The 24,192-nt window shown below is 38.3% G+C and overlaps 1 protein-coding gene across 1 annotated transcript in view; it reads right to left on the bottom strand.

The window, feature by feature from the left end:
• Window positions 1–24,192, bottom strand: part of Fat3 (FAT atypical cadherin 3) — a 595,529-nt gene that overhangs the window by 105,320 nt on the left and 466,017 nt on the right. The window contains exons 5-7 of the mRNA XM_047518553.1: window positions 22,339–22,653; window positions 19,693–19,903; window positions 10,755–10,894 (exon numbers count right to left, since the gene is read on the bottom strand). Of these exons, the coding sequence (XP_047374509.1) occupies window positions 10,755–10,894; window positions 19,693–19,903; window positions 22,339–22,653 (666 nt within the window). The remainder of the gene's footprint in view (window positions 1–10,754; window positions 10,895–19,692; window positions 19,904–22,338; window positions 22,654–24,192) is intronic.

Here is a 24,192-nt window from a genome sequence, read left to right as displayed (position 1 = left end):
GCCCATGTCTTTCCATATTTTTGCTAGTATATATTTGGGTACTAGAGTTGGAATTGCTTGATGAGAGGATTAGTGCTTTTATAGTTTTGTTAGATATTTCTGTATTTCCCCTTTCCACAGACTTATCATTTTGCATTGCCATAACAATATATAAGAATGGCTTCATGGTCTTGCCAACAGTATGTGGGCAGACTCTGATTTTTGTCGATCTGATAGATGAGAAGTGACATCTCAGCATAGTTTTAATTTGCATTTTTTTCTTATGAGCAAGGTTGAGCATCTTTTTATATATTTAAGAGTCATTTGCATTTCTTTTTCTGTTAAACTATTTTTATCAGCTCATTCTTTTATGGCTTAGCTGGTCTTTTCCTCCTTTATTTTTGGGAACTTGGAAGCTAAACATTGCAAATTATTTTCAATTTTGCCATGTATTTTACATTGCTCACAGTGATTTTTTTAGGTGAAAGTTGAAAAACATCAATCTTTTCCCTTATTTTTTATGGACATTATTTGCTTATTTGTTCATTCATTCATTGGTATTGGGGATTGAACACAGGGGTGTTCTATCACTGAGCTACATTATAACTCTTTTTCATTTTTTAATTTTGAGGTAGGGTCCCACTAATTTGCCTAGGTTCTTTTAGATTTGCAATGCTGCTACCTCAGCCTCCCAAGTAGCTGGGGTTACAAGCATGTTCTGTAGTGCTCAGCTGTGTTTCTGGGTGTTATGCCACAGTTTAAAATATTCTATGTACTTTGGTTATGGATGAACAAACCCATCTTAAAAAATAGCATTTGTATATTTCCTTTTCTTTCATTTTTATTTCTAATTCATTCAAAAGTTTTCTTAGCATATTATGTGAGAAATGGATCCAGTTTTATTTTTTTCCCACATGGTTGTGCATTTATCTCAGTGCTATTGCCCGGAGGACTATTACATTCCATTGATTTGAGAAGCCACTTTTATTCTATATTTAATTTACATATATAATTACTATATTTCTGGATTTTCCATTCTGTTCCATTGGTTCATCTGTCTTTTCATGTACCAATATCAAAATGTCTTAATTGTAGAAGCTTTATGATATTTTTTGGAATAGGCTCTCTTTTATTTTTATTTCCTTAGTTTTTTGGCTATTGTTGCTTATTTTTCTTCCTTACAAACTTTACAATCAAGTTATGTAGCACAGGAAGGAAACTTCATGATATTTTAATGGGAATTATGCTAAAAGTACAGGTTGATTCTGGGAGAACCAATTTCTTTATATTGTAGTCCTCCTCTCCAAGAACACAGTTTGTTTTCTCATTTGTTTAAATTTACTATTTTGTTTTTCTGGGATATTTTAGTTTGCTTCCAATATATTTTGAGTACTTTTTAAAGGATGTGCCACCCTAAGAGGGATCACTTTTCCAATTGCTATGGTTTAGATATGAGAGCTCATGTGTGAGACTGTAAAGAAAGCTTAGAGGTGAAATGATTGTATTACGAGAGCCTTAACCTAATCAGCACATTGATCCTCTGATAGGGATTAACTGGGTGGTGACTGCAGGCATACGGATGAAATTCATATCGGGGGCATGCTTTGGGAGTATATATTGTATCTATGATGAGAGATATTGTATCTCTGCTTCCTGGTGCAACATCCCCAGCTACTTTCCTCTGTTTCATTTTTCCACTATGATGTTGTGCCTTTCCTCCAGGCCAGAACAAAGGAGTTGACCATCTAGGAACTTAGACCTCTGAATCTATGAATGCCAAAATAAACTTTTCCTCCTCTGATTGTTCTTGTTAGATTTTGCTCTTCTTGGTCACAGAAGTGAAAAAGATTACTAAAACATCAATGTGTCTTTTCACCTGTTTCATTTTTCTGACTGTATATGTAGACTATTTAACCAATGTAAAATTTATAATCTGTTCTTTTACTGAAATTCTTTTCATTTGCAATTGTTTTTTCATTCATTCTTTTGATATTTTCAGCTATACAATCATATCACAACTGGAGGTAGACTAATCTATTCCTTGATGATTCCTATGACACAGCATATTTTAACTTGTCTAATTGCATTGTCTAATACTTAACAGCATAATGTTAAGTAGTAGTGGGCATACTGATGCTCTTCTCTTAATGATTCTCTATTAAATAATACGCTAGCATTTGGCTACATTTCAGAAAGGTATTTATTTTTAAAAGTAAATGTAGCCCAAGCATGGCTATCCTTAAAATTGGCTACATGGTCACTAATTTTGGTGCAGATATCCTTTCTGAGTGAGAGAAAAGGGGCAGTGCTATCATTGCTGGGTCAGGATGACTTGCCTTTGGGTGTGACACAGACATGGGATAAACTTTACCCTGAAGTTTGTGCTAGAAAAAGGGTTGAGAAGTGTGCCAACAGGGTTTTGGGTGTTGTTTTTCATGTTCAATGTATGTGCAAAACCATACCAGATTTCTTTGAATGCCAACTCTTTCCTTGAAAAAGTTAACTTAGTCAAGATGCTAAAATATTTGTGTTCACAGAGGCAGTTATATTAACTGATGAAAAAGCCTTTCTGGCCAGCAAGCCTGCCCTGACCTTCATGAAGTTTCAAAGTTGATGTGCTCTTGAAAAGCTTGCCTCTTTCTGCTTGCTTTGTCCTGAGCCTAATCTACAGTCAGAACAAGTGTTTCTCTGTAAAAGACTTCCTTCTCCTCATTTGCTTTTTATTTCCCACAGTTGGGGCCATTTGTGAGCTCCTGAACTAACAAACAAAGCAAAGTAACTCTCAAAGATGTTGTGTTCAAAATGGTAATTGAAATGCCTAAAGAAGTACAATGGAATCAAAGCAGGAGGAAACCCGAATATAGGAAGTCTCTTCAGAGCTGGTTTCAATGCTGCCCACCACAAACACTTTGGGTTTTGCAGGCTCCTCTAAGCTAAGTCTGGGTAGATGCCAAGTCCCGCTTTACAAAGGCTCATGGTATGAAGTGTCCACGGGGGCAAGTTGTGGAGTAAGAGCTCTGTCTTTTATTAGAGCCAATTAAGTACTAAATTACTGAAATTCTGTTCTGCTTCTGCTGGTATTTCAAAAACATATTCAAAACATCCTACAGTTGTGATTTCAAGGTGATTCCCCTTGTGTTCTCCCTAAGCTCACAAGTTTTGTGTTTGAATGCATAAGTAGAAAAACCAGGTCAGTTAGTACTTGTATTAATGGTGTATAAACTGTATCATATTCATACCTTCAAATTTAATGTCCCTAGCTAATCAGTGGGGATAATGTTAAGGGTTGTACCCTAAGTCACCAGAGTAAGGCCAGACTCAAACTCAGTCCTATGGAGCCAAGTCTGTATTCATTCCATCATACCATCTCCATGTGCATCTAAGTGACACACACGTCAAGAATAAATGTGTGTAACATATGTGTAAACAAATATGTGTTCAGATATTATATTCTTTGCTACAGAGAAATCCTAGTTTATAAAATAGATAACTGACATGGTCATTCTTATTTCAGGAGCATTAATCATGAGATTATTTTAAGTAGAAAGTTCCCTGCTGCCTACAAAATTGGAATCCATTTTCAAAGATTGATTTTCTCCTAAGTTTTCAGGCATACAACTATTACATATACTGGAATTTTATCTCTTTTATTTAATAGAGCACCTCATATTTTAAGAGTCAGCTTGCTGCCTCACTTCATCTATATGCCGGACAGTTGTTTCAGCATTTCCTTAATCTAGACACATGAGGACGGTTTGGGCCACTGCTTTTTTCACCTGCTAAGTGGCAGATGACACTTAAGTGGATGAAAGGTAGCCCTCCATGAGAGAGACATCCTCAGGGAATCTCTTGATCTAGGACTCATGGAACAGCATTAGCAAAAATGATTTGCTTTTCCCTTCTTTATAAGCAGGTGTGGAGTGGAAGGAAGAGATAAGACGAAGTTGAAATCTTCAAGGTAAAATCTGCTTTCTATGGAACTCAAACAGAAGTAATGGAAGCCTCAAAGGGTGGTGGTCAAGGACAACCTTAGGAATGCAGGTTACAGCCCTCCCAGCCCCAAGGAATGCTGGTCCTTTGTCAGAACAGCTATGGCCAAGCTCATTTTAGTACCTGTGTGGGTTCAAGAATTTTAGAGATTATTGGAAAGAGATTTTTCACATTAGGTTTGGCTGTAGCGCATAAAAACACAAGCTGGTTTTTCTATCTTTACAAATCCAAAGCATGACTTGAATAAGAAAAGCATATTAAAATCACAAAATCACACATTCTAAGTTCCTGAATCAATTCAATGTAACTTTGAGATTATTATTTGGCCATGACTATCTCTACTGTCTTTGATGAATAACAATAAAAGTCACACACATAATTTATAGCTATCAGGTATGTTATTCCAATTTTAAGTTGAAAACCAGATTGTATTAATAAAGTCTGTATGCGTTCAGCACATCATAGATTCCAAGAACCTTTTCATAATACCTTTTTTGAATCTTACTACAGCCCATGAAGCATGTAAGGTCTCATCCCCATGAGGAAGAAAAAATGAGCCTTAGAGAATAAGCTACCTCCTGTGGCAACACGGAGATTGGGCAAGTGCTAACTTGAATTTGGGCCACCTGACCCTGAGTCAATATTCCTTCCTTAAAACCAGATGGTTTTCCAGATGAATCAAATTGTATACTTTGCATGTATATATAGATATGTAGGGAATGTATTTATAGAGAGATGTACCTAGAATAGTATGAGATTTCAAGAAAGAAGAGGGTTTGTACTGTGCACACCTGTGTAGGCCACCTAAACAGTTTGAGCCTCACAGTTTATCATTGTAAGCTGAGTGTAATGATAAAACCTGACTTAACTACCCCAGGGCTTCGGGGAAATAAGTCTTGTAATTTAAGTCTTTTTATACAAACATCAGTCATTACATATTTCTGATTTTTTATTCACTGACCCTTTGGAAGTGCATATTGTAGATTCATTTAAATTTGATACAAAGATGTGATGGGTCAATGTTATGGTTTGGATGTGGGGTGTCCCCCAAAAGCTCACATGTGAGACAATACAAGAAGGTTCAGAGGGGAAATGATTGGGTTGTGAGAGTCTTAACCCAATCAGTGAATTAATCCCTTGATAGGGATGAACTGAGTGGTAACTGAAGTGGTAGGGTGTGGTAGGAGAAGGTGGGAATTAGATTGGGCGTGGCTTTGGATATCTGTATCTGACCAGTGGAGTCTCTTTCTGCTTCCCGATCACCACATGAATTGCTTTCCTCTGCCACACTCTTCTGCCATGATGCCCTGCCTCACCTTAAGCCCCTAGGAATGGAGGCTGCTGTTGGGTTGAGATCTCTGAAACTATAAGCTCCCAAATAAACTTTTCCTCCTCTAAAATTGTTCTGCTCAGATCTTTCAGTCACAATAGCGGAGAAGTTGACTAAAACACTCATTGGTTTGGCAGTATCATCCATGGTAAAATGTGTCTCTGGGGCCCATAAGCTCAGTGGGTTGAAGTGAGGGTTATGAGGAAGTGGTATTATGCTCTCTTCCCAGGATGCCTGGCTGGCAATGAGATACCCTCATGACTACAGGTGGCATCATGTTCCCCATGGAAGCCATTTTTAAAAAATTCCTTTCATACTCCTTCTTTGGAACAGATATCAGAGATTTAATCTTGCCTTTGAGAGGCAGCATGGTATAGTGGTTGAGAGAGCAGGTTTGGGAACCCAGCTGCCTGGGTCTGAACCCATGATCTACTCAAGTTATTTAACCTTAATTTGTCTTTATTTCCTTAATTGTAAAATGAGGATGACAAGAGTGGACTAGATTCCTATTTCCACATAAAATGTCACCACAAAATTAGAAGTTTAAAATGACATGCATTATTATCATCTCATTTCTGCAGGCCCAAATCAAGGGTTGGCACAGATGTGCTCCTTGCTAGAAGCTCTTGGAAATTAATCTACTGCAAGTTCACTCAGGTTATTGTTCAAATACAGCTGTGATTCTAGGACTGGGGTCCCTCTTTCCTTGCTTACTGTCAGCTGAGAGTCTCTTTCAACTCTGTAAGGCCACCTGTACACCTTGTCTGTGACTCCTCCATGTTTGAGCTAGTAATGATATCTCAAATCCTTTCCGAACTTAAAATCTTTGACTTCCTCTTTACCATCTCTTTTCTACTTAAGGTATCCTGTGATTTGGTTGGGCCTACTTGTGTACTCCAGGATCTTCTCCCTATCTTAAGATCTGCACCCTTTATTTTACCTCCAAAGTCCCTCTTGCCATGAAATATAGCATCAAAATCCCAAATATTATGATTTGGACATCTCTGGAGAGGGGAGAGCCATTCTCCTTGCAACAAATTCTAGCTGCCTCATGAAGTAATTTTGAGAGTTAAATCAGTTCCCATCTTTGACTAGTGGAAACCAGTTCAAGTTGCCTTTTGTCACCTTTAACAAGACTCCACTAGACTTTTCTGGCATGAAAAGCAGTCTGTCCCAGACTCCAGCTCTAAACCTGGAATTAGCTATTTCTACAAGGAATCCTGGTTTCTTTCCAGGTAAATGAAATATAAAGAGCACCATCTGGGAACTAGGATAGAATTCCCCTTAAAAATCATTTTGTAGTGCTCCATTGTGTTTGGCAGGATGGTAATCTCACCTCCTCTGGCATTTCATCGTCTCTGCTCTTTGTGGGCAATGGTTCCACCTGGTTGCCCACTCCTCACCTGCTGAGAACAGCCAGTGCTCCTGTGATTCCTCATCTCATCTCCAAGCAGACAGTACAGACAGGGATCAACCCTTTCACCTCTTCTAAGCCAGATATCCCCACTCATTTCTAGGCTTCTAAGACATCAACATAGGGTCCACTTTTGTTCTATATTATATTATAAAAGTATCATAACAATATCCCTCACAAAATGCTTTTAAAACCCATTTTATGCATAAGACTTTGACCATCTCACCAGGAGGTTTCTGTAAATGCTGGGAAACTTTGTTTTTGAATTTAGTTCATCTGAATCTTTGTACCTTGAAACCCACATTTTTTACATTCTGTACTCACACTAGGCAATCTTGGTGAGGAAAGGGTTGTTTATTTGTCATCAGATATTGTAGCTCTGAGGCACAAGAATCCTAGGAGAGTTAGAAGAATGGAAAAAACTGAAGATGAAGGAAAGGTTCTCAAGTAGACACCAAATTCCTCAGACTCTGATTACTGGACATTTGTGAAGTAAAATTCAGCATGTTGTTTATGGCTGATGTGCAGCCTGGATCATATCATAGTTTACCATCCCAAAAGAAAAGGGAGAATTCTAAATTTCAAAGAATTATTGAACAGGTGGTTTGGGCTACAGGACATTTATTTAGTTAAGTGGAGAAGGTTCTCAGCTTGATGGTGGAATCATTAAGTTGCCCAAGAGTCATTCACTGGAGCATGTGTTACTGGTTTCTAGAAGAAATCTAGAATGCCTTTGTTAAAATGTCCTTGACATCAAGGGTATTGCCTGTCACCACTGCCAGGGAAGCTTGGTCAATATGAGAGAGGCCTGGATTGGCAGAGGCTAGTGAGGTGGTCAGGTTCAACACAGCTGCAGAGAGTAGTGGTGGTTTTCTGATAACAATAACATAATGATGACACAAATGTTTGTATTTTAGAAACTGTTAATTCTTAGTCCCTAAGAAGGTAATGGTTCTAGAAACAGAGTGGGATACTTTTGACAAGAAAATCTCTTGATATACTTTATTAACCTCCTTAGCTGGGCCCTACCAATGGGGACTCTGAGTTCATTCTAATTCTCTAACTCCTTTGAATCAATCTGGAGAAAAGGCTAACTGTATATTAGTCTGAAATAAAATCAACAAAACAAGACTTGAACAATGTGTGCTTTCAAAGTCTTATAACATCTGCTTATGTTAATTTTTTTAATGAATGTGAGTCTTCAGAATTTAAAACTCTACATCACTAGCTGCTTCTAGTCCCAGCTACTTGGGAGACTGAGGTGGGAGGATCACCTGAGCCCAGGAGTTCAAGACCAGCCTAGACAACAAAGTGAGACCCCCCCAATCTCAAAATAAATAAATAAGTTGGTTAAATTAAAATTTTAAAGTACATTTAAAAAATTAAAACCACAACTCTGTATCATTGCCATCTCAGGCACCTAGTGCAGCTGTTAGCACAGGGTTTGAACTTAAGAAATACTTGTGGAACAACTGCTGTTAAATGATTTCTCATCTGGTCCTAATGGAATTCTAAAATAAAAGTTTTGTTGATTTTTTTCTTTTTTCTTTTTTTTTCTTTCTTTCTTTCTTTTTCTTTTTTTGTTAACATGAATAAGTTGTGTGCTTCTGAGATCCAGTCTATTTTCCTACAGATCCTGATGATGTGTAATGTCTTCTACTCATTCACTTATACTAAAAATATTTAATGAATATCTATAACATTCTGGGCACACTGAATATCATTTATTTCAACTGGTATAAAACAACAGAGAAAAGTCTGAAAATGAATATGATTTCATGCTTGATTTGTGTTTTACCCAAATATGTCTTAGATTTTTAAGTGGTAATAAAAAGTTGAGGTTGTATATGCTGAGACATGGCTAATTTAAAAAATCCAATTTAAATTTACGAAGTGAATTAGCACTGAAGATGTAGTAATTCTGCAGGTGGTTTGTTCTATATTAGTCTTCAGGGCAGGCTTTGAAACTGTGTTTTCTGTGAGACCTCAGGTAGGGGGCCATTTGCATGGGTCTAGATTAAGTCTTGAAAATACCCTGAAGCAGCATGGTTGGAGGAAGACAATATAATTTATTGTTCCAACTGGGGCAATCTTGAGAGTGAATGGGGTATATTGAAAATTATGCCAGTGCAACAGGTGTAGATGGGATTCTTTAAGGCAAACAGGATCACGTGGTCATCCCAGGTAACAGGAAGTAATCCAGGCTGTCGCATTAGTGCAAGTCACTCCCATGTTCTGGGATATATTCAAATCTAAAGTACAGAAATTGTTCTAAAATGAACCCTGCTGCTTTCTTCAACTTCTACGATTCTATAATTACAAACAGACTTAAAGGAAAGAGTCTCATAATATTTTCAAAACAGCTTCCAATTGCAATGCAGTTGGCTAGACAAGCACATGAAATTCTCTCCCCCTTTTAAAAGTGCATACTTATATAAAAGTTATATAACATTTAAAATAAATCAACACTTGCTTCCAGGTTAACAAAAATTTTAACCTCAATACCTGAAGCATTGTGTTGAGAAAGATTCTGAGGATACAGCTGGTCTTAGCAGGGGTAAAAGCCTTGATCAATAAATGATGCCTTTTGGACCATGGGAATAGCAAGGAGAAGCAGAGACAAAGACAAGGGATTACAGCATAGGCATATGTTCCAGATCTCTACCGTAAGTATGCTAGATCTCTGGTGCTAAAAATAAAACAAAACACATGTACAGCAAATTGTCTGAAGTTGATGTCTAGCATTGTGTTAGTCTTACTTAGGAAGAGGTACTAACCCATGTGAGAAGCCTGGAGATTTTTCACTTCTACTTTCTATACCCTTTAACATGAACTCAAGAAGCAGAGAATAAGAGGTAGTCCCTAACCCTGACTGCATGCTAGAATCAATAGGATCTCTGAGAATCATTCCCAGACATCAATGCTTTTACCTCACACCTACAACAAGAGGACCATACTGTGTATCCAGGATAAAGAATACTGGCATGAAAGTTAGAAGGTGGAAATGGGGATACCTAGATTCCTAGGTCCCACCATAGTGGACTCTGAGTTCATTCTAATTCTCTAACTCCTTTGAACCCATCTGGAGAAAAGGCTAACTGTATGTTAGTCTGAAATAAAATCAACAAAATAGGACTTGAACAATGTGTGCTTTCAAAGTCTTACCTTGTTCTTTATTAAGACTGTATGACCTTGCACAGATGATGTATGTTTTAGTTAGTTCTACATCACTGTGTCCTGACAAGAACAACTCAGAGGAGGAAGTTTATTTTGCCTCAGGGTTTCAGAGGTTCAGTTCATGGTTGGTTGACTCCATAGCTTTGGGTCTGAGTAAGGCAAAACATCATGGTGGAAGAGCATGGCAGAGGAAAGCAGCTCAAGACATGGCAACCAAGAAGCAGAGAGAGTACTCTGCTCACTAGGGACAAAGTATAAAACCAAAGGCATACACCCAGTGACCTATTTCTTCCAGCCACACCCTACCTGCCTACAGTTACCACCCAGTTAATCCATTCAAGTAGACTAATCCACCTATTAGGTTCCAACTCTCATAATCTAATCATTTCATTTCTGAACAGTCTTACATTGTCTCACGTATGAACTTTTGGGGAATACCATATCCAAACCATAACAATGTCCATCTCTGTAAGATGAATTTGGACTCTTAGGTCTTTTCTAGCTTTAACTTTGTGACTAAAAATGAGGAGGTGAAAAATCTCATGGAGTGTTAGGGCAGACTCTTTGCAAATTCAAGGAAAATTGATTTGTTGTCAAAGAGATAGACCCTTCAGTAAAAGATAATGAAACAAATGCATCTCATTCTTTCATACATGAACAATTATAGTTTCTTAAAAGAGGCAGTTAAGTGATATGATGTCATTCATAGAACTCCTTTTTTAGTTTGTTCTTGAGAAAATGATTTTTTGAACACTAGAAATATGTGGACATAATTTACTACTTCCCAGACATGTTTTTCATTGCTTTCATTTTTTACTTTGGTAGGTCTTTCTGCATTCCTGCTATTCAGTAACTTAATCTTACCTGAGTGACAGCAACATTTGTCCCATCAGTGACTTCCACACTCATGTTATAGATGGACCTCTGTTCTGCATCCAAAGGTTTTGCGATGACAATTGTCCCAACACCCTTCTCTGCATCAAAAGAGCTGTCAAAATTCCCTCCTGATGATTTCACAGAAACAGTATGAAATTAGCACATCTGAGAAGTTATTACATGTATTAAAGCATATAACTTTAAAGGGACCTCTTACACAGAAATACTTTCTGACAGGCATACATGTACGTGTAGCTCAGTTTTGTACATTGTAAAAGGGAGCTCTTTATTTCTAACTTAATTTATATTTCAAAATACAGCCTCTATGATACATAACAAATGTGTCCAAAAAAAGAATGTATTGCAAAGAAAAACCTCAGCAGTAATGTTAGAGTAGTGAAGCATAAACTGACTCCATAAAATATTTAGAAAGTTAACGTCCCTTAACCACTTATGGCTTATATGCTAAGAATTTGAAGATGATTTTGCTTTTTCCAAAACAGACTAAATTATAAGTAAATGAATAGTCCAATTATGATTAATAAAAAAAGAGCAAATATTTTAAAATCTATTCTGGTATTGATGGTAAACATTTGGCTGGTCGAGTTCAAATTCCCTCAATTAAATGTCAGAAACAAAATTATGAAAACTGGAAAAAAGGGAAAGCAAAAAAATTGAATTTAATATGAAAAATTCTTTATCTGCAAGTTGGAATTATAGAATTTTTTTTTGTCTTTTCAAAAGTGTGAATAAATTTTCCCCTAAAAATGTAGAAAGTTTATTAGAGGGTCACAAAATGAAATTGGGAAAGAAGTAAAGGCAAACATCAGGTTACACAACAACAATTTAGAAATTAATTTATATGAAAGTTTAGGAAACTATTTTTTCCCTCTTGGGCTAAGTAGAAGTCATAGCCTGAGATCAGTATACAGAAGACAATATTGATATTGTTGAAATTACTGGTGTTGTTTCCATCTCTGTGAACCAAAGCATGGTTTCTGATCTTCCCAGAATGAAGAAATTTTTTAAGGGGGAGAGAATATATGGTAAAAATTATGCGATAATTTCAATTAAACATCAGTATATTGCTCTGTTTTAGTGTGAAATGTCACGTGTCAGTTAATTTTGTTTTTGAACAGCTTTATTTAACTACTACACATAGGGCACTATATTTATTGAATTCCATATTTTAGAAAAACAACCTTAGCTTTTCTTATATTATATATTCTCTGTATTTCATTTTGCTGAACAATGAACAATGCATTTCTATGATATTATAATTATGTATGGGTAGTTGGGTTAAGGGACATGAAGATTTTACCTGAATTACTAGAATCTGATATACAGTGTCTCAGAATAAATAATATGGTTTACTTTTTTTATAAAAACATGGTCATACACATTGCAAATGCCTATTGCTTGCAGCTGTCATATAGACTTAAGATTATTTAATTGCTAGAGAGACTATAATTGCCCTTGACATTTAATTAAAGTTATGGAGATATAGGGATACCAGAAAATTGCTCAGAGATGACATACTTTTTCAAAGTTTTCATCTAAAAAGAGACTTATCTTCCAATTAATATATTTAATTGATTTGCTGAGAAGCACTAAATGTTACTAAAAAATAAAATCATTTGAAGGATAGGATAAGGAGAGAGGGGTGCAGTCAAGACTGAAAAGGAAGCCAGCCTTAGGTCACCACTTCTCATTCAAAGAGGATGCATCATGTCAATAAGCACATGAAATAAAATGGAGCCGACTCAAGTAGTTGATGTAACTATCTTAATGAATAAATAAAGAAAAATTACTTGCTATCAGGTGGTACATTCTGAAAAAACTTTACCATGGAAACTTTCAAAGAAAAGATAAGGCATCACTCCCTATAACATGTAAGAAAGACAGGGATGCCACTTCTCCAGTTATTTCTGGTGGATGTTAAATGACATTTAAATCACCTTTAGGATATTTTTTTCTCCAACCTGCTTACTTGCTTAAATCTGAGAACTCTGAATTGGGGTGGAGTGGGGGCATCCTTCAATGTTGATTATTTTAGAAAGTAAAAATTTGTAGGTCGAAGCAAAACAGAAATGCAAGTCATCAAACATCAGTTTGCTCCAAAATGAAAATAATATTCAGAGAATATGCAAGTTGAGACTTTCAGTTTCAATCATTGGTTAAATGGGGGAAATTTTGTGTGCTCTTCCTCATGTTTTTCTCTGGGTCCTATACAAATATAAATATCAGCCCATGTGCTTAGTGATGTAAAATTGACATATTTTACACGTGGCACATAGATTGTGTACCTTTTCTGAGTCATTTTGAGTATTAAATAACATTTTTTGGCATCATTTTATGACATAATTTTTTACAGTTCTGTCTCTTCCTCTGTGTTCATGTTGTGTATATGTCCTTCATTCACCTTTACTCTTTCAAAACTCCAGACTAGAAACCTCTTAAAGGTATGAGAGGTAGATTATTAGAAAAGCAGGGTATACAGTGATTAAGAGAGATGTTACTGAATACTTTTCAGTTTACCAATATGACCAGAAATCTCTGATACTCATTTCCAGGACATTTGCTTCTAGTTAAGACAAGATTTCATGTAAACCAAAATCCTCCTTGAGTTTTCAAATGAATTTCTGACAAGGGACATAGAATGTCCACCAGCAGTTCACCATCAACCCTCACGCAATTTAATAACCTACACTTAAGCATCCCATTTCGTAAATGACTCCATGTCTCTCCCCCAGGTCTCATTTTTCAGGCTCCCTTTTAGCCTGAAAGGTGATTCCATTTTTGTCGGAAACCACGTCCAAATCACCCAGGGTGAGAATATCAAATGCGAGGAGTCCATTTTCACTAGCAGCATTCCATTTAAACAATGTGTGCTTCCTCAGAGCCAGTAACAGAACATGCAAAGCCAAAGTGTGTTCAGTGCAACAGCGTGAGGCTAAATAAAAGGTGGGGACAGGAGGACGCTGCCCAGCTGGTCTGAGTTTCAACAGAGTGGGAAATTAGGAACGTCACAGCCTGAGCATTGAGGCAGGGGCGTGCGGCAGAGATGGTTAAAAGCGAGGTTGTGAACAGCCCACATAACAGATAATTCACATTAGGGACATTTCTCTTTGACCATTTTTGGTCAAGACAGGTGTAATAGAGTAAACAAAGAGCAGAAGAGGCACATTGGATTTCTGTTGGATACAAAAGTTAAACATAGCAAGTAGGGATGTCCTAGAAAAGGCTTTAAAAATAGGACATGAATGAAAATATTTTAAGCCAGCAGCTACTGCTTGAATGTGCTGTGTAGCAGGGCACTGGACCAAGATTGAGTCTAGCTTTACTGTAAAGATGGGTACGAAGCACCACTGTATCTCCTTATGGAGAATCTCACAGCTTCTCCTGTGGAGACGCTTCTAGGTCCCTCTTCTAGAATAGGACTCCATTCTTCTGCAAGTGTAATTGTAAAAGTATGAACCAAATCTAGTAGTCTCCAAGAGGGAAGTGTTATGTGAGACACTTCCAAAACACTGAGCAGCTGAATCTTAATGAATTAAGGGAGTCATGCACAAGCTGTTCATTCAAGTTCAGCATGTACACTGAACTTTAGGAAAAATATTACATACCAGTTACAGTGTGATCATGAATAATTTTCTGCCTTGGAATGAAGCAAGCAAAATACTGGGCTGAAAAGGATATTTACATGAAAGGCAGGAGACACCACTTGGAGTTCAGGAAATGGCAGTAGAATGAAAATTCCTTCTAGAATCTAGTTTAAAAGTTAATTTCTTACAATTAATATAAGAAGTACTTTTAGATTTTTTATTATTTTCCTAAAGTTTCTTCAGATGTACTTCTTTGGATGAGATTGTTGCTATGGAGAAAAGAGAGGCTATTTGGGATGGGAAAGATGGCCAGGCAGGGGAAATGGAGTGTATAAGTCAACTGAATTTGATAAAATTCACTCTGATGGTGAAACGTTTATTTTAGAAATAAACGTGGTTTCTTTCAGGAGAGGTAGGTAAGAGTTTTGTGATGAAATATGGCCATCGGGTTAAGGAATATGCAGAGATGCCAAAGCACTAGTCAGAGAAAAGGTCACTGCTAGTGCTACCAGAGTTCAACTTGCCTTCTTGACCCAATTCTAAATAAACCATGGCTTCACAGCAGAGATTCAAGAAAGACAGGTCATAAGTTTATGAGCAGTAGCAGCCAAGAAGTCAGAATCTGTGGGAACCTTATCATGAACTGAGGAACCAATGTGGCCTTTATGTATCTGCAACATAGAAAGATACTTTGGTGAGAGCTGGGCATTGTGGCACACATATGTAATCCCAACTCTGGAGGCTGAGGCAGGAGAATTGCAAGTTGAAGGCCAACCTCAGCAACTTAAAAAGAAACTGTCTCAAAATAAATAAATAAATACATAAAAAGGGCTGGGGATTTAGCTCAGTGATAGAGTGTCCCTAGGCTCAATTCCCAGTTCCAAAATGTATACAGCTATGTATGTCAATGTACGTATGTATGTATGTATGTATGTATTTTTTCAGTGAAGGCTGCAATTTTGTGCTAGCACTCACCATCAGAAAAACTATTTTCACAGAACAGCCTTTCTTCCCTCAATACATTGGATGAGGCAAATGAAGATATTGTAGGTGTTTGCTATCTATAAGGAAAATTATTCTTCTAATCCCATTTAGGTGTGAAGCTAAAGAAATGGGTGGTAGCATCCCCCATCAAACTGTAGGCAAGTATGTAGGTAAGAAGGAATTGTGTGAAGTATGTAATAATGGTGGCCTTTATAATTCAAATATTTACCATCAGCATAAAGATTTGTGGACTGAACTCTGAACCAGATTGTGTGCACACTGGAGAGTATGTAAATCAAGGAGCTGTGGAGTCAAAACCACAGTCTCCTGAGAAGTGTGAAGCTATGTGATAAAAACCACAAAGGATTATGGGTTATTTTTGTTCCCTTCATTTTCTTTCCCTTTTAACACAGAGAAGGAACATGCTGTGCGTTGGGCTGTTTAAACTTGGAACAGCTGAACTTTATTATGTTTCCTTTTAATTACAGCCTTCTTAACTCAGTTATAAGTAGGGCTTCTGTTTCTGGAAGCTGAAGTGAGTCTAGCTATGTAACATTGTAAGCAGTGGTCTCTTTGGAGGCATAAGTAAGTGTGTTGGTGCAAGGGTCTAGGCTTGGGAACAAAATCTTGCTCACCGGTTTTGGGAATTCATATCATGGTAGGAGGAAAAGAAATTCAGTTGAATTAGAATCAGGTAAGTTTGGAACTGTGAGAATGAGGAAACTATGCTCTCAGGGGAAAAAGCATGCTGAAACACTATTTCTGCTTACTTAATGAGAACTCATTGAACATTGCTGAGCTGTAAGCACTAGATCAGGGTGGTTTAGACTCTGTATCTCAGCATCTATCAAGGTGTCTGAATATACTAGGTCTATAATGGAAATAAATCTTGACTTTGCCTGGAAGATTCATAATACTATTTAACTGGGCAAGACCTGAGCTTTAATCTGAGACCTCATTTCCAATCTATGCTGGCATTATATGCTTTGTGACTACTCTTAGCATTCATCTATGACAGACACACTGTTAAAATTTAAGCACTGAGGGGCATTGTTCCCTCTCTGTCCCCTACCTTAGTTTGGTTAAAAAAAAAATACTTTGATAAGGAGGAAGAGAAGAAAGTGAGGAAGAAAGATGAGAATTTCCATGACCAAAGATAAATAAGCAAGGAATCTTGCAAGCAAGAATAAAACATCTGAATATGATAAAGCAATAGGTGTTCGGAGAAGGGGAAAGATGTTGTCAGCAGATGGAAAAAAAAAACTGACAGATTAGAAAGATTTTCAAAAACAGGATTTGTGGAGGGGTGACCATACCAGTACTGAAAGTAACCAGCACCTGGGGAAAGGATTTTATTTCTATGGTGAAATTAAGGATTGGCGTTTCAAGATGTTGTTGGCTGGATATGAGGATGGAAATAAACTTATGTTCTGTTTGGGCATTTGGCCCAGTAAGTTCAATTTGTAAAAGAAGGTTTGGCTAGATGTTACCAGATTTACAGTGAAATCTAGGTGATGGAGGCATCTGACTAGAGAATCAACTCAGAAAATCTTCATCTAAACAACTACTCAGTGCTCTGAAATGGACGGGATACTATAGGAAATGTACATCATTTAATAAAACATAAACATGAAAAAGAATGTCATGTTCTGGATAATTGTTGCTGCATTTATAGTTGGACAGCCCAAAGGGACTCCTTCCAGGATGGTTCTTTTCTATAAATTACCCATCTTAGGCCAGTGATGGTCCCGTTTTGCCAAAAGACGATGAGGTTGCTATGGCTGGGAATATAGTAAAAAAGTCACATTAAGTCTGGATAAGTCTCAAAACCATCAATAGGTTAACATATTGGCTGTCTGGGGCATCTCCACCAGTCACTATAGGTGTATAATGGAAACAACAGGGCACATAGCAACAAAAGCATTGGCAGAAGGAAGGAATGAGGAGACAGGAACCTTGATGTCAAGAGTTAAGACTGGGGATGGGATAAATGCAAATGAAATACAGCACTAGTTATCTGGTATGAAAAACTTGAAAGTAAGTTTATGTGCAGTCCTACTAGGCATGCTTCCCTACACATGAGTGCATACAGGAATGCTGAAGAACTGCAAACCTGATCTGGATAACCAGGTGCTTGATCAGACTAAGCATCAGAGAAAGCATCTTGTATGATTTCTAAAGTTGAGTACAAGCAATGGCATCATAATTTGCATGATTGGTAGGTGGAATGAACAGTGGGTCAGGATCATGCATACATGGGAAGGATAGAAAGAGCATCCTTAGGTAATAGAAGTGCTGGCAAACCTGAGTGAAGGAGGAAAGAGAGAAATCAGCAACAGATGAGAGAAGGTAACTCATCTCACATTAGGTATTCTATTGCCTGTTTGGTTTCTTCTACACTTTTCTTTCAACTATTTAAAAGATATCAGTATTGCACATGCTCCTGGAGACCCAGTACCAGACATATATATTGAAACTGAAATGCATTTTTTGTGACTCTGACTGGAAGTGGTAGTGAAGGTATCACCAATACTGTACCAACAACAGTCAGCTAGATGATGATAGGTACAACACTTTGTTGCACCAGAAAAGAAGGAACTGCATCAGATAATGTCTTAATGAGCTGAAGATTACTGAGAAGATAAAGTAGTGGCATCTTTCATGGATCAGAAGCAGTTACATTTCAAATATGTCCTACTGAAGAAGGAATTAAAAGCTTGGTATGAGGATGGTCACGTACAGGGCTGCTGTGATTAATACCAATTAAGTAAAACGAAGATGTTCTGTTGTTTCATAAAATGAAATGTGCAGAAAACAAGCTTTTCTGTTTTGGGAGTTCAAAGGACGCTCTGCTGAAGTTCGACTGGGGGCCATGGAGCATTCTTTTTCTGTGCCTCATTAAAACAGATGTGGAACATCCTAAATGCTTTCCCCAGACCAAGCCATCCTGGAGGAGAGGCATATTCCTGCCCATTCTGTCCAGGCAGTGACATGTGGAAGGAAATGATTCCCCCAGACCAGCTCTTTCCTGGATCTCTGCCTCCCACAGAGAAGCGTGGGAAGTCAGCTTCAGTCCAACACAGTGTCAGATCTGTGCCGCACACACTCTCCTCACTCCTCTTAGCAACAGCCTATTTTGTTTCCCAGTCCTGGGCACTCATTTCCTCTCCAGTGCCTCTCTCCCTGCCGGTTTTGTGGAGGGCTGCAGTGCTGTTTGCCCTTTCCTTTTGCAGCCTGGCATGCTTGCTTGCTTTCTTTCAAGGAATTTAAAGGTTGGCTCCCAAGGTCTATCCTGCATGCTTCCATCTGCTTTCTCTATTCAGCTTGCGCGGGAGGCTTACTGGCTATATATCTAGGTTCCATTTCCTGCCCATCCTTTTATGGACAGCTGCCAGGGGACTCTCCTGATGGGGCTTTTTGGTCTATGAATGGCACTACTGCTGTAAATCAGAGGGGCTGGAATACATTTTAATTTATTTTTCGATTGGAAAAGACCCAGTTAAATAAACCAACCTACAAAAAGATAAAAACAAAACAACAAAGAGCCCACATACCTCAAAAGAAAAGGAAAAAATATCCAAACTAACCCCCCAAAACCCAAACCCCATCAAACCTCAAACAAAGGAGTCATTGGATACGAGTAATGCAATCGCTGTTAGAGGCATGTATGAAGTCTGTGGGCTGCGCTTCAGCCTGTCACAGGCAGTTATGAAAGATGTAATTCAATTTGCTTCAAAAAAAAAAACCATAAAAGGCAGATTGGATAGCTGTATTTTAGCAAATGTGTTTGCACTAAGGGTACCTTCTGTTGAACAGTTCTGCCCACAAGCTGTCTGTAGAATATAGAACATCTCTCGAGCATGCTTGCCACCTTGAAGCAGGGCAGTCGGGAGCAGAAAAAAAAAGAACAGAATGCAGAAAAAAGGTGAAGAAAAAGAGAGAAATGAAGGACAGCAAGTCTAGTACCATCAATACATTTAGAAATGAGATTAGCCAAGTGTGACAATAGAATTTAAATGACACACAGAAAGACATTAAGATTGCAGTAAATAACAAACTATGGAAAATCCAGCCAGAGAGCACTTTCTGTTCAGCTGAGCTACAGAGTTGGAACGAAAGCACAGGTCGAATTCATTTTACTGGCTCTTTTGCATTCCAGCACTATGGATCTTTTAATATCAGCACTAATTAGTTTTTTCTTTTCTTTTGCTTTTTCATTAGTTTCTTTTCTTTCTTTCTTTCTTTTTTTTTTTTTTTTTTTTTTTTTTTTTTTTAAAGCTAGTTGTTCCAACAGTTAATTACATTGCCTGATAGTGTTCTGGAAGACTTGAACTTACCAACTATGTCAAACCACAGAGGGGTGTTGGCTGGTTGCACAGACACCACCCCCACAATCTCGGTTACTCTATCACTTTCCATGACTGTGAAGTTATAAAATGGCTCGTCGAAGGTCAGTGGTATAGGTGAAGGGGGTGGTTTCTTAATCCATTCAATGTGCAGGCGGGCCGTGGAGGATTTCTGTGGGCGGCCATTGTCCACGGCCTTGATCTACTCACACACAGAGAAAACACAGAACTATGTCTTAGAGCTCTCATTCTCTGGAAGTTGAGATCTATCACTCATGTGGTGTTGGGCCAAGAGTCTATCCTCAGCATAGTGTCAGCAAATGGAAGAAAAGAGTGGAGACCCAGGGAGAGTGGACTCTGGAATGGGGTAGAAACAACACTACTCCACATTTTTAGGGGCTGATCTGAACCACTGCCAGCTTTACAGATATGGAAACCTTGAAAAACAGATGTTGCACTTAAACTTTATAGTATTTTGTGGGCATGAATAATAGTTTATATGAATAGGAAGAGCTAATTTGATTCATTATAACATGACCCTGAACCTCACCTCTGATGGTTAGATGAAAGGGAAATAAGGTACACTGTGAATTCCTATGTGTGGAAACGTGTGTGTGTGTGTGTGTGTGTGTATGTGTGTGTGTGCGTGCACATGGTTGTATTTTGCAGTGCCTTCCTTCTGCTGCATTGTGGAGATGCTCTCCACTTACAGGGCCTTGGAAGGGCAAAGGGATAGGAGTGGGGAAGGCACAGAGTCAGATGAACTGCCCTTGAGGCCCTTAGTTATGCCAACTGTGAGGGGGTGAGGGAGGGTTCTCGGAGGCAGCATGGTGAGGAGGATGGAGTTGGTGACTCCTCTGTGGTCCTAGGCTGGCTCAGGTAAGGGCTGCGGGAAGCACACCTTCACCCATCTACGTGAACTGCTATAGCGTTCTGGACCCAAACAGGAAGGTCAAAAAGTCCAAGGTGTTGAAAATACTGACAGAAAGGCAATTCAAAACAAAATAAAATAAAATTTAAAAAGGGATTCTCAAATATCATGTTTAAAAATAACATTATGGGCACAGAACTAATAGTGATAGTCTTTTAAAACAGCAATAATTCATAGCACCTTTCTACTATGGGTTCATGGATGATTACTTTGCCCAGAAAATTCTTGGGGGGGGGGGTGGAGAAACCTTAAAAAATTCATGTTTGGAGCCAAGATCCGTAGGAGCCAAGCAGGGATTTCAGTCCAAGTGGTTTTCTGAAGGAGGTGCTCTCGGGAGAAAGGGAGAAAAATCAGGACAGGCAGGAGTAGGCACAAAGAAGGAATATGGTCCTATGTTAGGAATTGAGGAGACATGCTTTCCTCAGCAATGATGAAGGGGTCAGTAGGACTCTGAATCAGGATTTGCAAGAGATGGATCCACCTCAAGGCAAGGGAGTTGGACTTCTGTATTTGGTTGCCAATAAGATATTGTCTATGGACTGCTAGGGTGGAGCGTAGAAGTGTAGAATCTCTTGGATCAAGAATCAGCCAAGGATGATGCTCTGAATGAGGGGACAACTATAAGCCCTTAGCAGGCATCACTCACAGCAGGTGGGGGATAGATGAACCACTGTGGTAGAGGAGATCTGGGTAGAGCAACAGTAGTGTCTATTATGACCCATCTAGTCCTCAAAGAATTCTCAGTTGCAATGGTCCTGCAGCTGTAACGATATGCACCACATCAAAGCTTCAAGCATTTAGAAACTGGCTGTTTCTTATTTTATTTCTGCCCACTGTTCTAGACATACAAACGAACAGGGGAAGGAACCTAGTTCCCGAACACAGGAGTGAAAAGATAAATCAAGGGACTTTTAATATAATAAAGACTGTGCGGTCTACAGCAGAGAAGGCAGAGAGCAATGAGAAGGGTGTTGGATGGTGCAGGCTCTTAAGAGTTCTTGGGACCTTGAAAAGTGCCTGTCACTTGTAAGGATGACCAGTCCCCTATGCCAGAAGCACAAGCACTCCATATCTAAAGTGGCTGGGATTGGAACAGCACACAGGCACATTTAGATATCAGAGTTTAAGTTTCTACTTGAGTTGGGGTTGGGTGTGTGTTTATTTTTAACTTTCTAACTTAAACATTTAGTCACTGTTCACTTGTTTCCCCCACCACACTTTTTACAGAATAAACGAGGGTGTGGTTTGTATCTCACAATTTACACAGCTAAATTCATATTCTATCACATGGTCAACAATTACAAAAATCGCTTTCTTTGGAAATTCTTGGGGACACACTGAATGATATGTTGAATGTTAGGTGGGATATATCACTCTTCTATTCCCCTACTTTGTTTAGATCTATGGTCAGTGCCTTGAAAATTCTTTAGGGTCAGAGGAAGTGTGGTTGAGTATATAGGCTCCAGCAGACTCTGGGAGTGGGGGAGATTTGCTGACAGGACACAACCAAAGGGAACTGTTTCATTATTTAAGAGCATCACCAAAAAAGGCAAAAGTTCTCACCTGTGCTTGCCTCCCAGAAAGAAGTCTTCTATATCTGTGTGGTTGTACTTTTTACTCTAATGATATATTGCTCAAATAAATAAACACAAATAAGAAAGTAACCCCCTCTCCCATCAATATTGCTGGAATTCAGAAGATCTTACCGTTAGGATATCATAACTCCCTGCTGTAAATTGCTTTCTGGAAGAAACCATGCCAGTTTTAGGGTCAATGAAGAATTTTCCATCATCATTTCCATCCACAATACTGTAGGAGATTTCTGCATTGGGGCCCTCATCTCTATCATATGCAAAAGCCCTGTAGATGGGTTCCCCTCTTTTCTTTCGATCACGTTCTGGCAGTTTGATCTGGTAAACCTTCTCAGGGAACTGGGGCTTGTTGTCATTTTCATCCAGAACCTGAACCACCACCCAAATGGTTGATTGTTTTGGAGAAGAACCACCATCTGTCACAGTCACCTGAGTTTGGAAAGAAAAAGCATGATGCAGTTAGAAAGGATAAAAGTTATTCTCAGTACTCCTTTGCTTGCTACTGCACAAAGATTAATTTTGTACACTAGAGCATCTGAGACTTTCTTATGACTGTGGTTCATACATATGTATGACTTTCTCATAGTTGGCTCCTAAAAGAGAAGAATGCCCAAGTCCAGCAATGGAAGTCATGCAGAAAGAGTAGAAGGGCAGCAGGACTATTTTAGTCAGTCCTTGTTATATAAAATTACCTCCTGACCTTTAAAAGCAGAAGTCTAGGAAGTCCAAGGTCAAGGCATCAGCTGTGTTGGAGAAAGGCATAATCCTCCTAGCATCTTCTAGCTGGGTCATCATGTGGTAGAAGGGTCTATTTAGCTCTCTAAGGTCTTTCTTTCATTAGGGCACTAATCCCATTCATGAGGGCAATCCTTCATAACCTAATTACTTCCCAAAGACCCCATCTTCTAACATAATCACCACCCTATGAAAGGGTGGTGGTGGGCAATTCACAAATATTCAGACCATAATGTGGGTTCACTGTGATGTGAAATGGAGAGAAAGAAGCAATAGGATTGACTTTCTAAAATGTGCTAGTTTCTTTAGTTGTAGTGACTCTAGAATGCATGCCCCAAATAGACATAAAATATAACCCTTAATATATGTTGATCTATGGGTGTTTCTTCTAATTCATGGACAATGCTATCACATTGAATTCTTTTAGGACTCATTTTCTTCTCTTTTTTACATCTTGTTTTGAGCTGAACTGCATCCTCTCAAAATGCATATGTTGAAGTTCTAAAGTCCCAATCACTGTTTGGAGATAGGGCCTTCAGGGAAGTGAATTAGGTTCAATGAGTAGAGCTCTTATAGGAGACACCTAGCTCCATCTCTCTTGGTCATGAGCCAATATCGAGAAGGAGGCTGTCTACAAGTCAGAAAGAGGTCCCTTACCAGAGACTAAATCCTGCCAGAACTTTGACCTTGGTCTTGCCAGCCTTCATGTTGTAGGTTGAAACCTGATCTCTAGTGCAATAGTATTGATAAGTGGGAACTTTAAATTATGATTAGGTCATGAGGACTTCATACATGGAATTGGTACACATATAAAAGTTAAAAAAAAAAAAAGCAGGGGGGAACTTGTTTGTTCCCTTCTGCCATATGAGGACATAGCCAGAAGGTACCATCTATAAAGAACAGCCCTAACCTAACACTGAATATGCTGATGGCCTATCTTGGACTTCTTACCTCAAGAACTTTGAGCAATAAGTATCTCTTATAATTACCTAGTCTAAATTATTTTAGCAGATTGAACAGACTTAAACACTCCAGTGGTGAGAAATAAATTTCTTTAAGTCACTAGCTTCTGGTATTTTGTTATAGCAATGTGTGCAGACTAATATACATCTTTGAGTGAAACTTGTGATTTTTTTTACATTGTTATGAAACAAAAGGAAAACTATGGTATACATTTTATAATTATAGGCTGATTTTAAGAACATTTGACAGTTAAAATATTTTTTTCAGGCA

The sequence above is a fragment of the Sciurus carolinensis genome, chromosome 11, assembly GCF_902686445.1.
Source record: "Sciurus carolinensis chromosome 11, mSciCar1.2, whole genome shotgun sequence".
Classification (NCBI taxonomy): Eukaryota; Metazoa; Chordata; class Mammalia; order Rodentia; family Sciuridae; genus Sciurus; species Sciurus carolinensis.
Note: the sequence above shows the minus strand (reverse complement) of the source record. Positions and strands in the feature narration are given on the sequence as shown.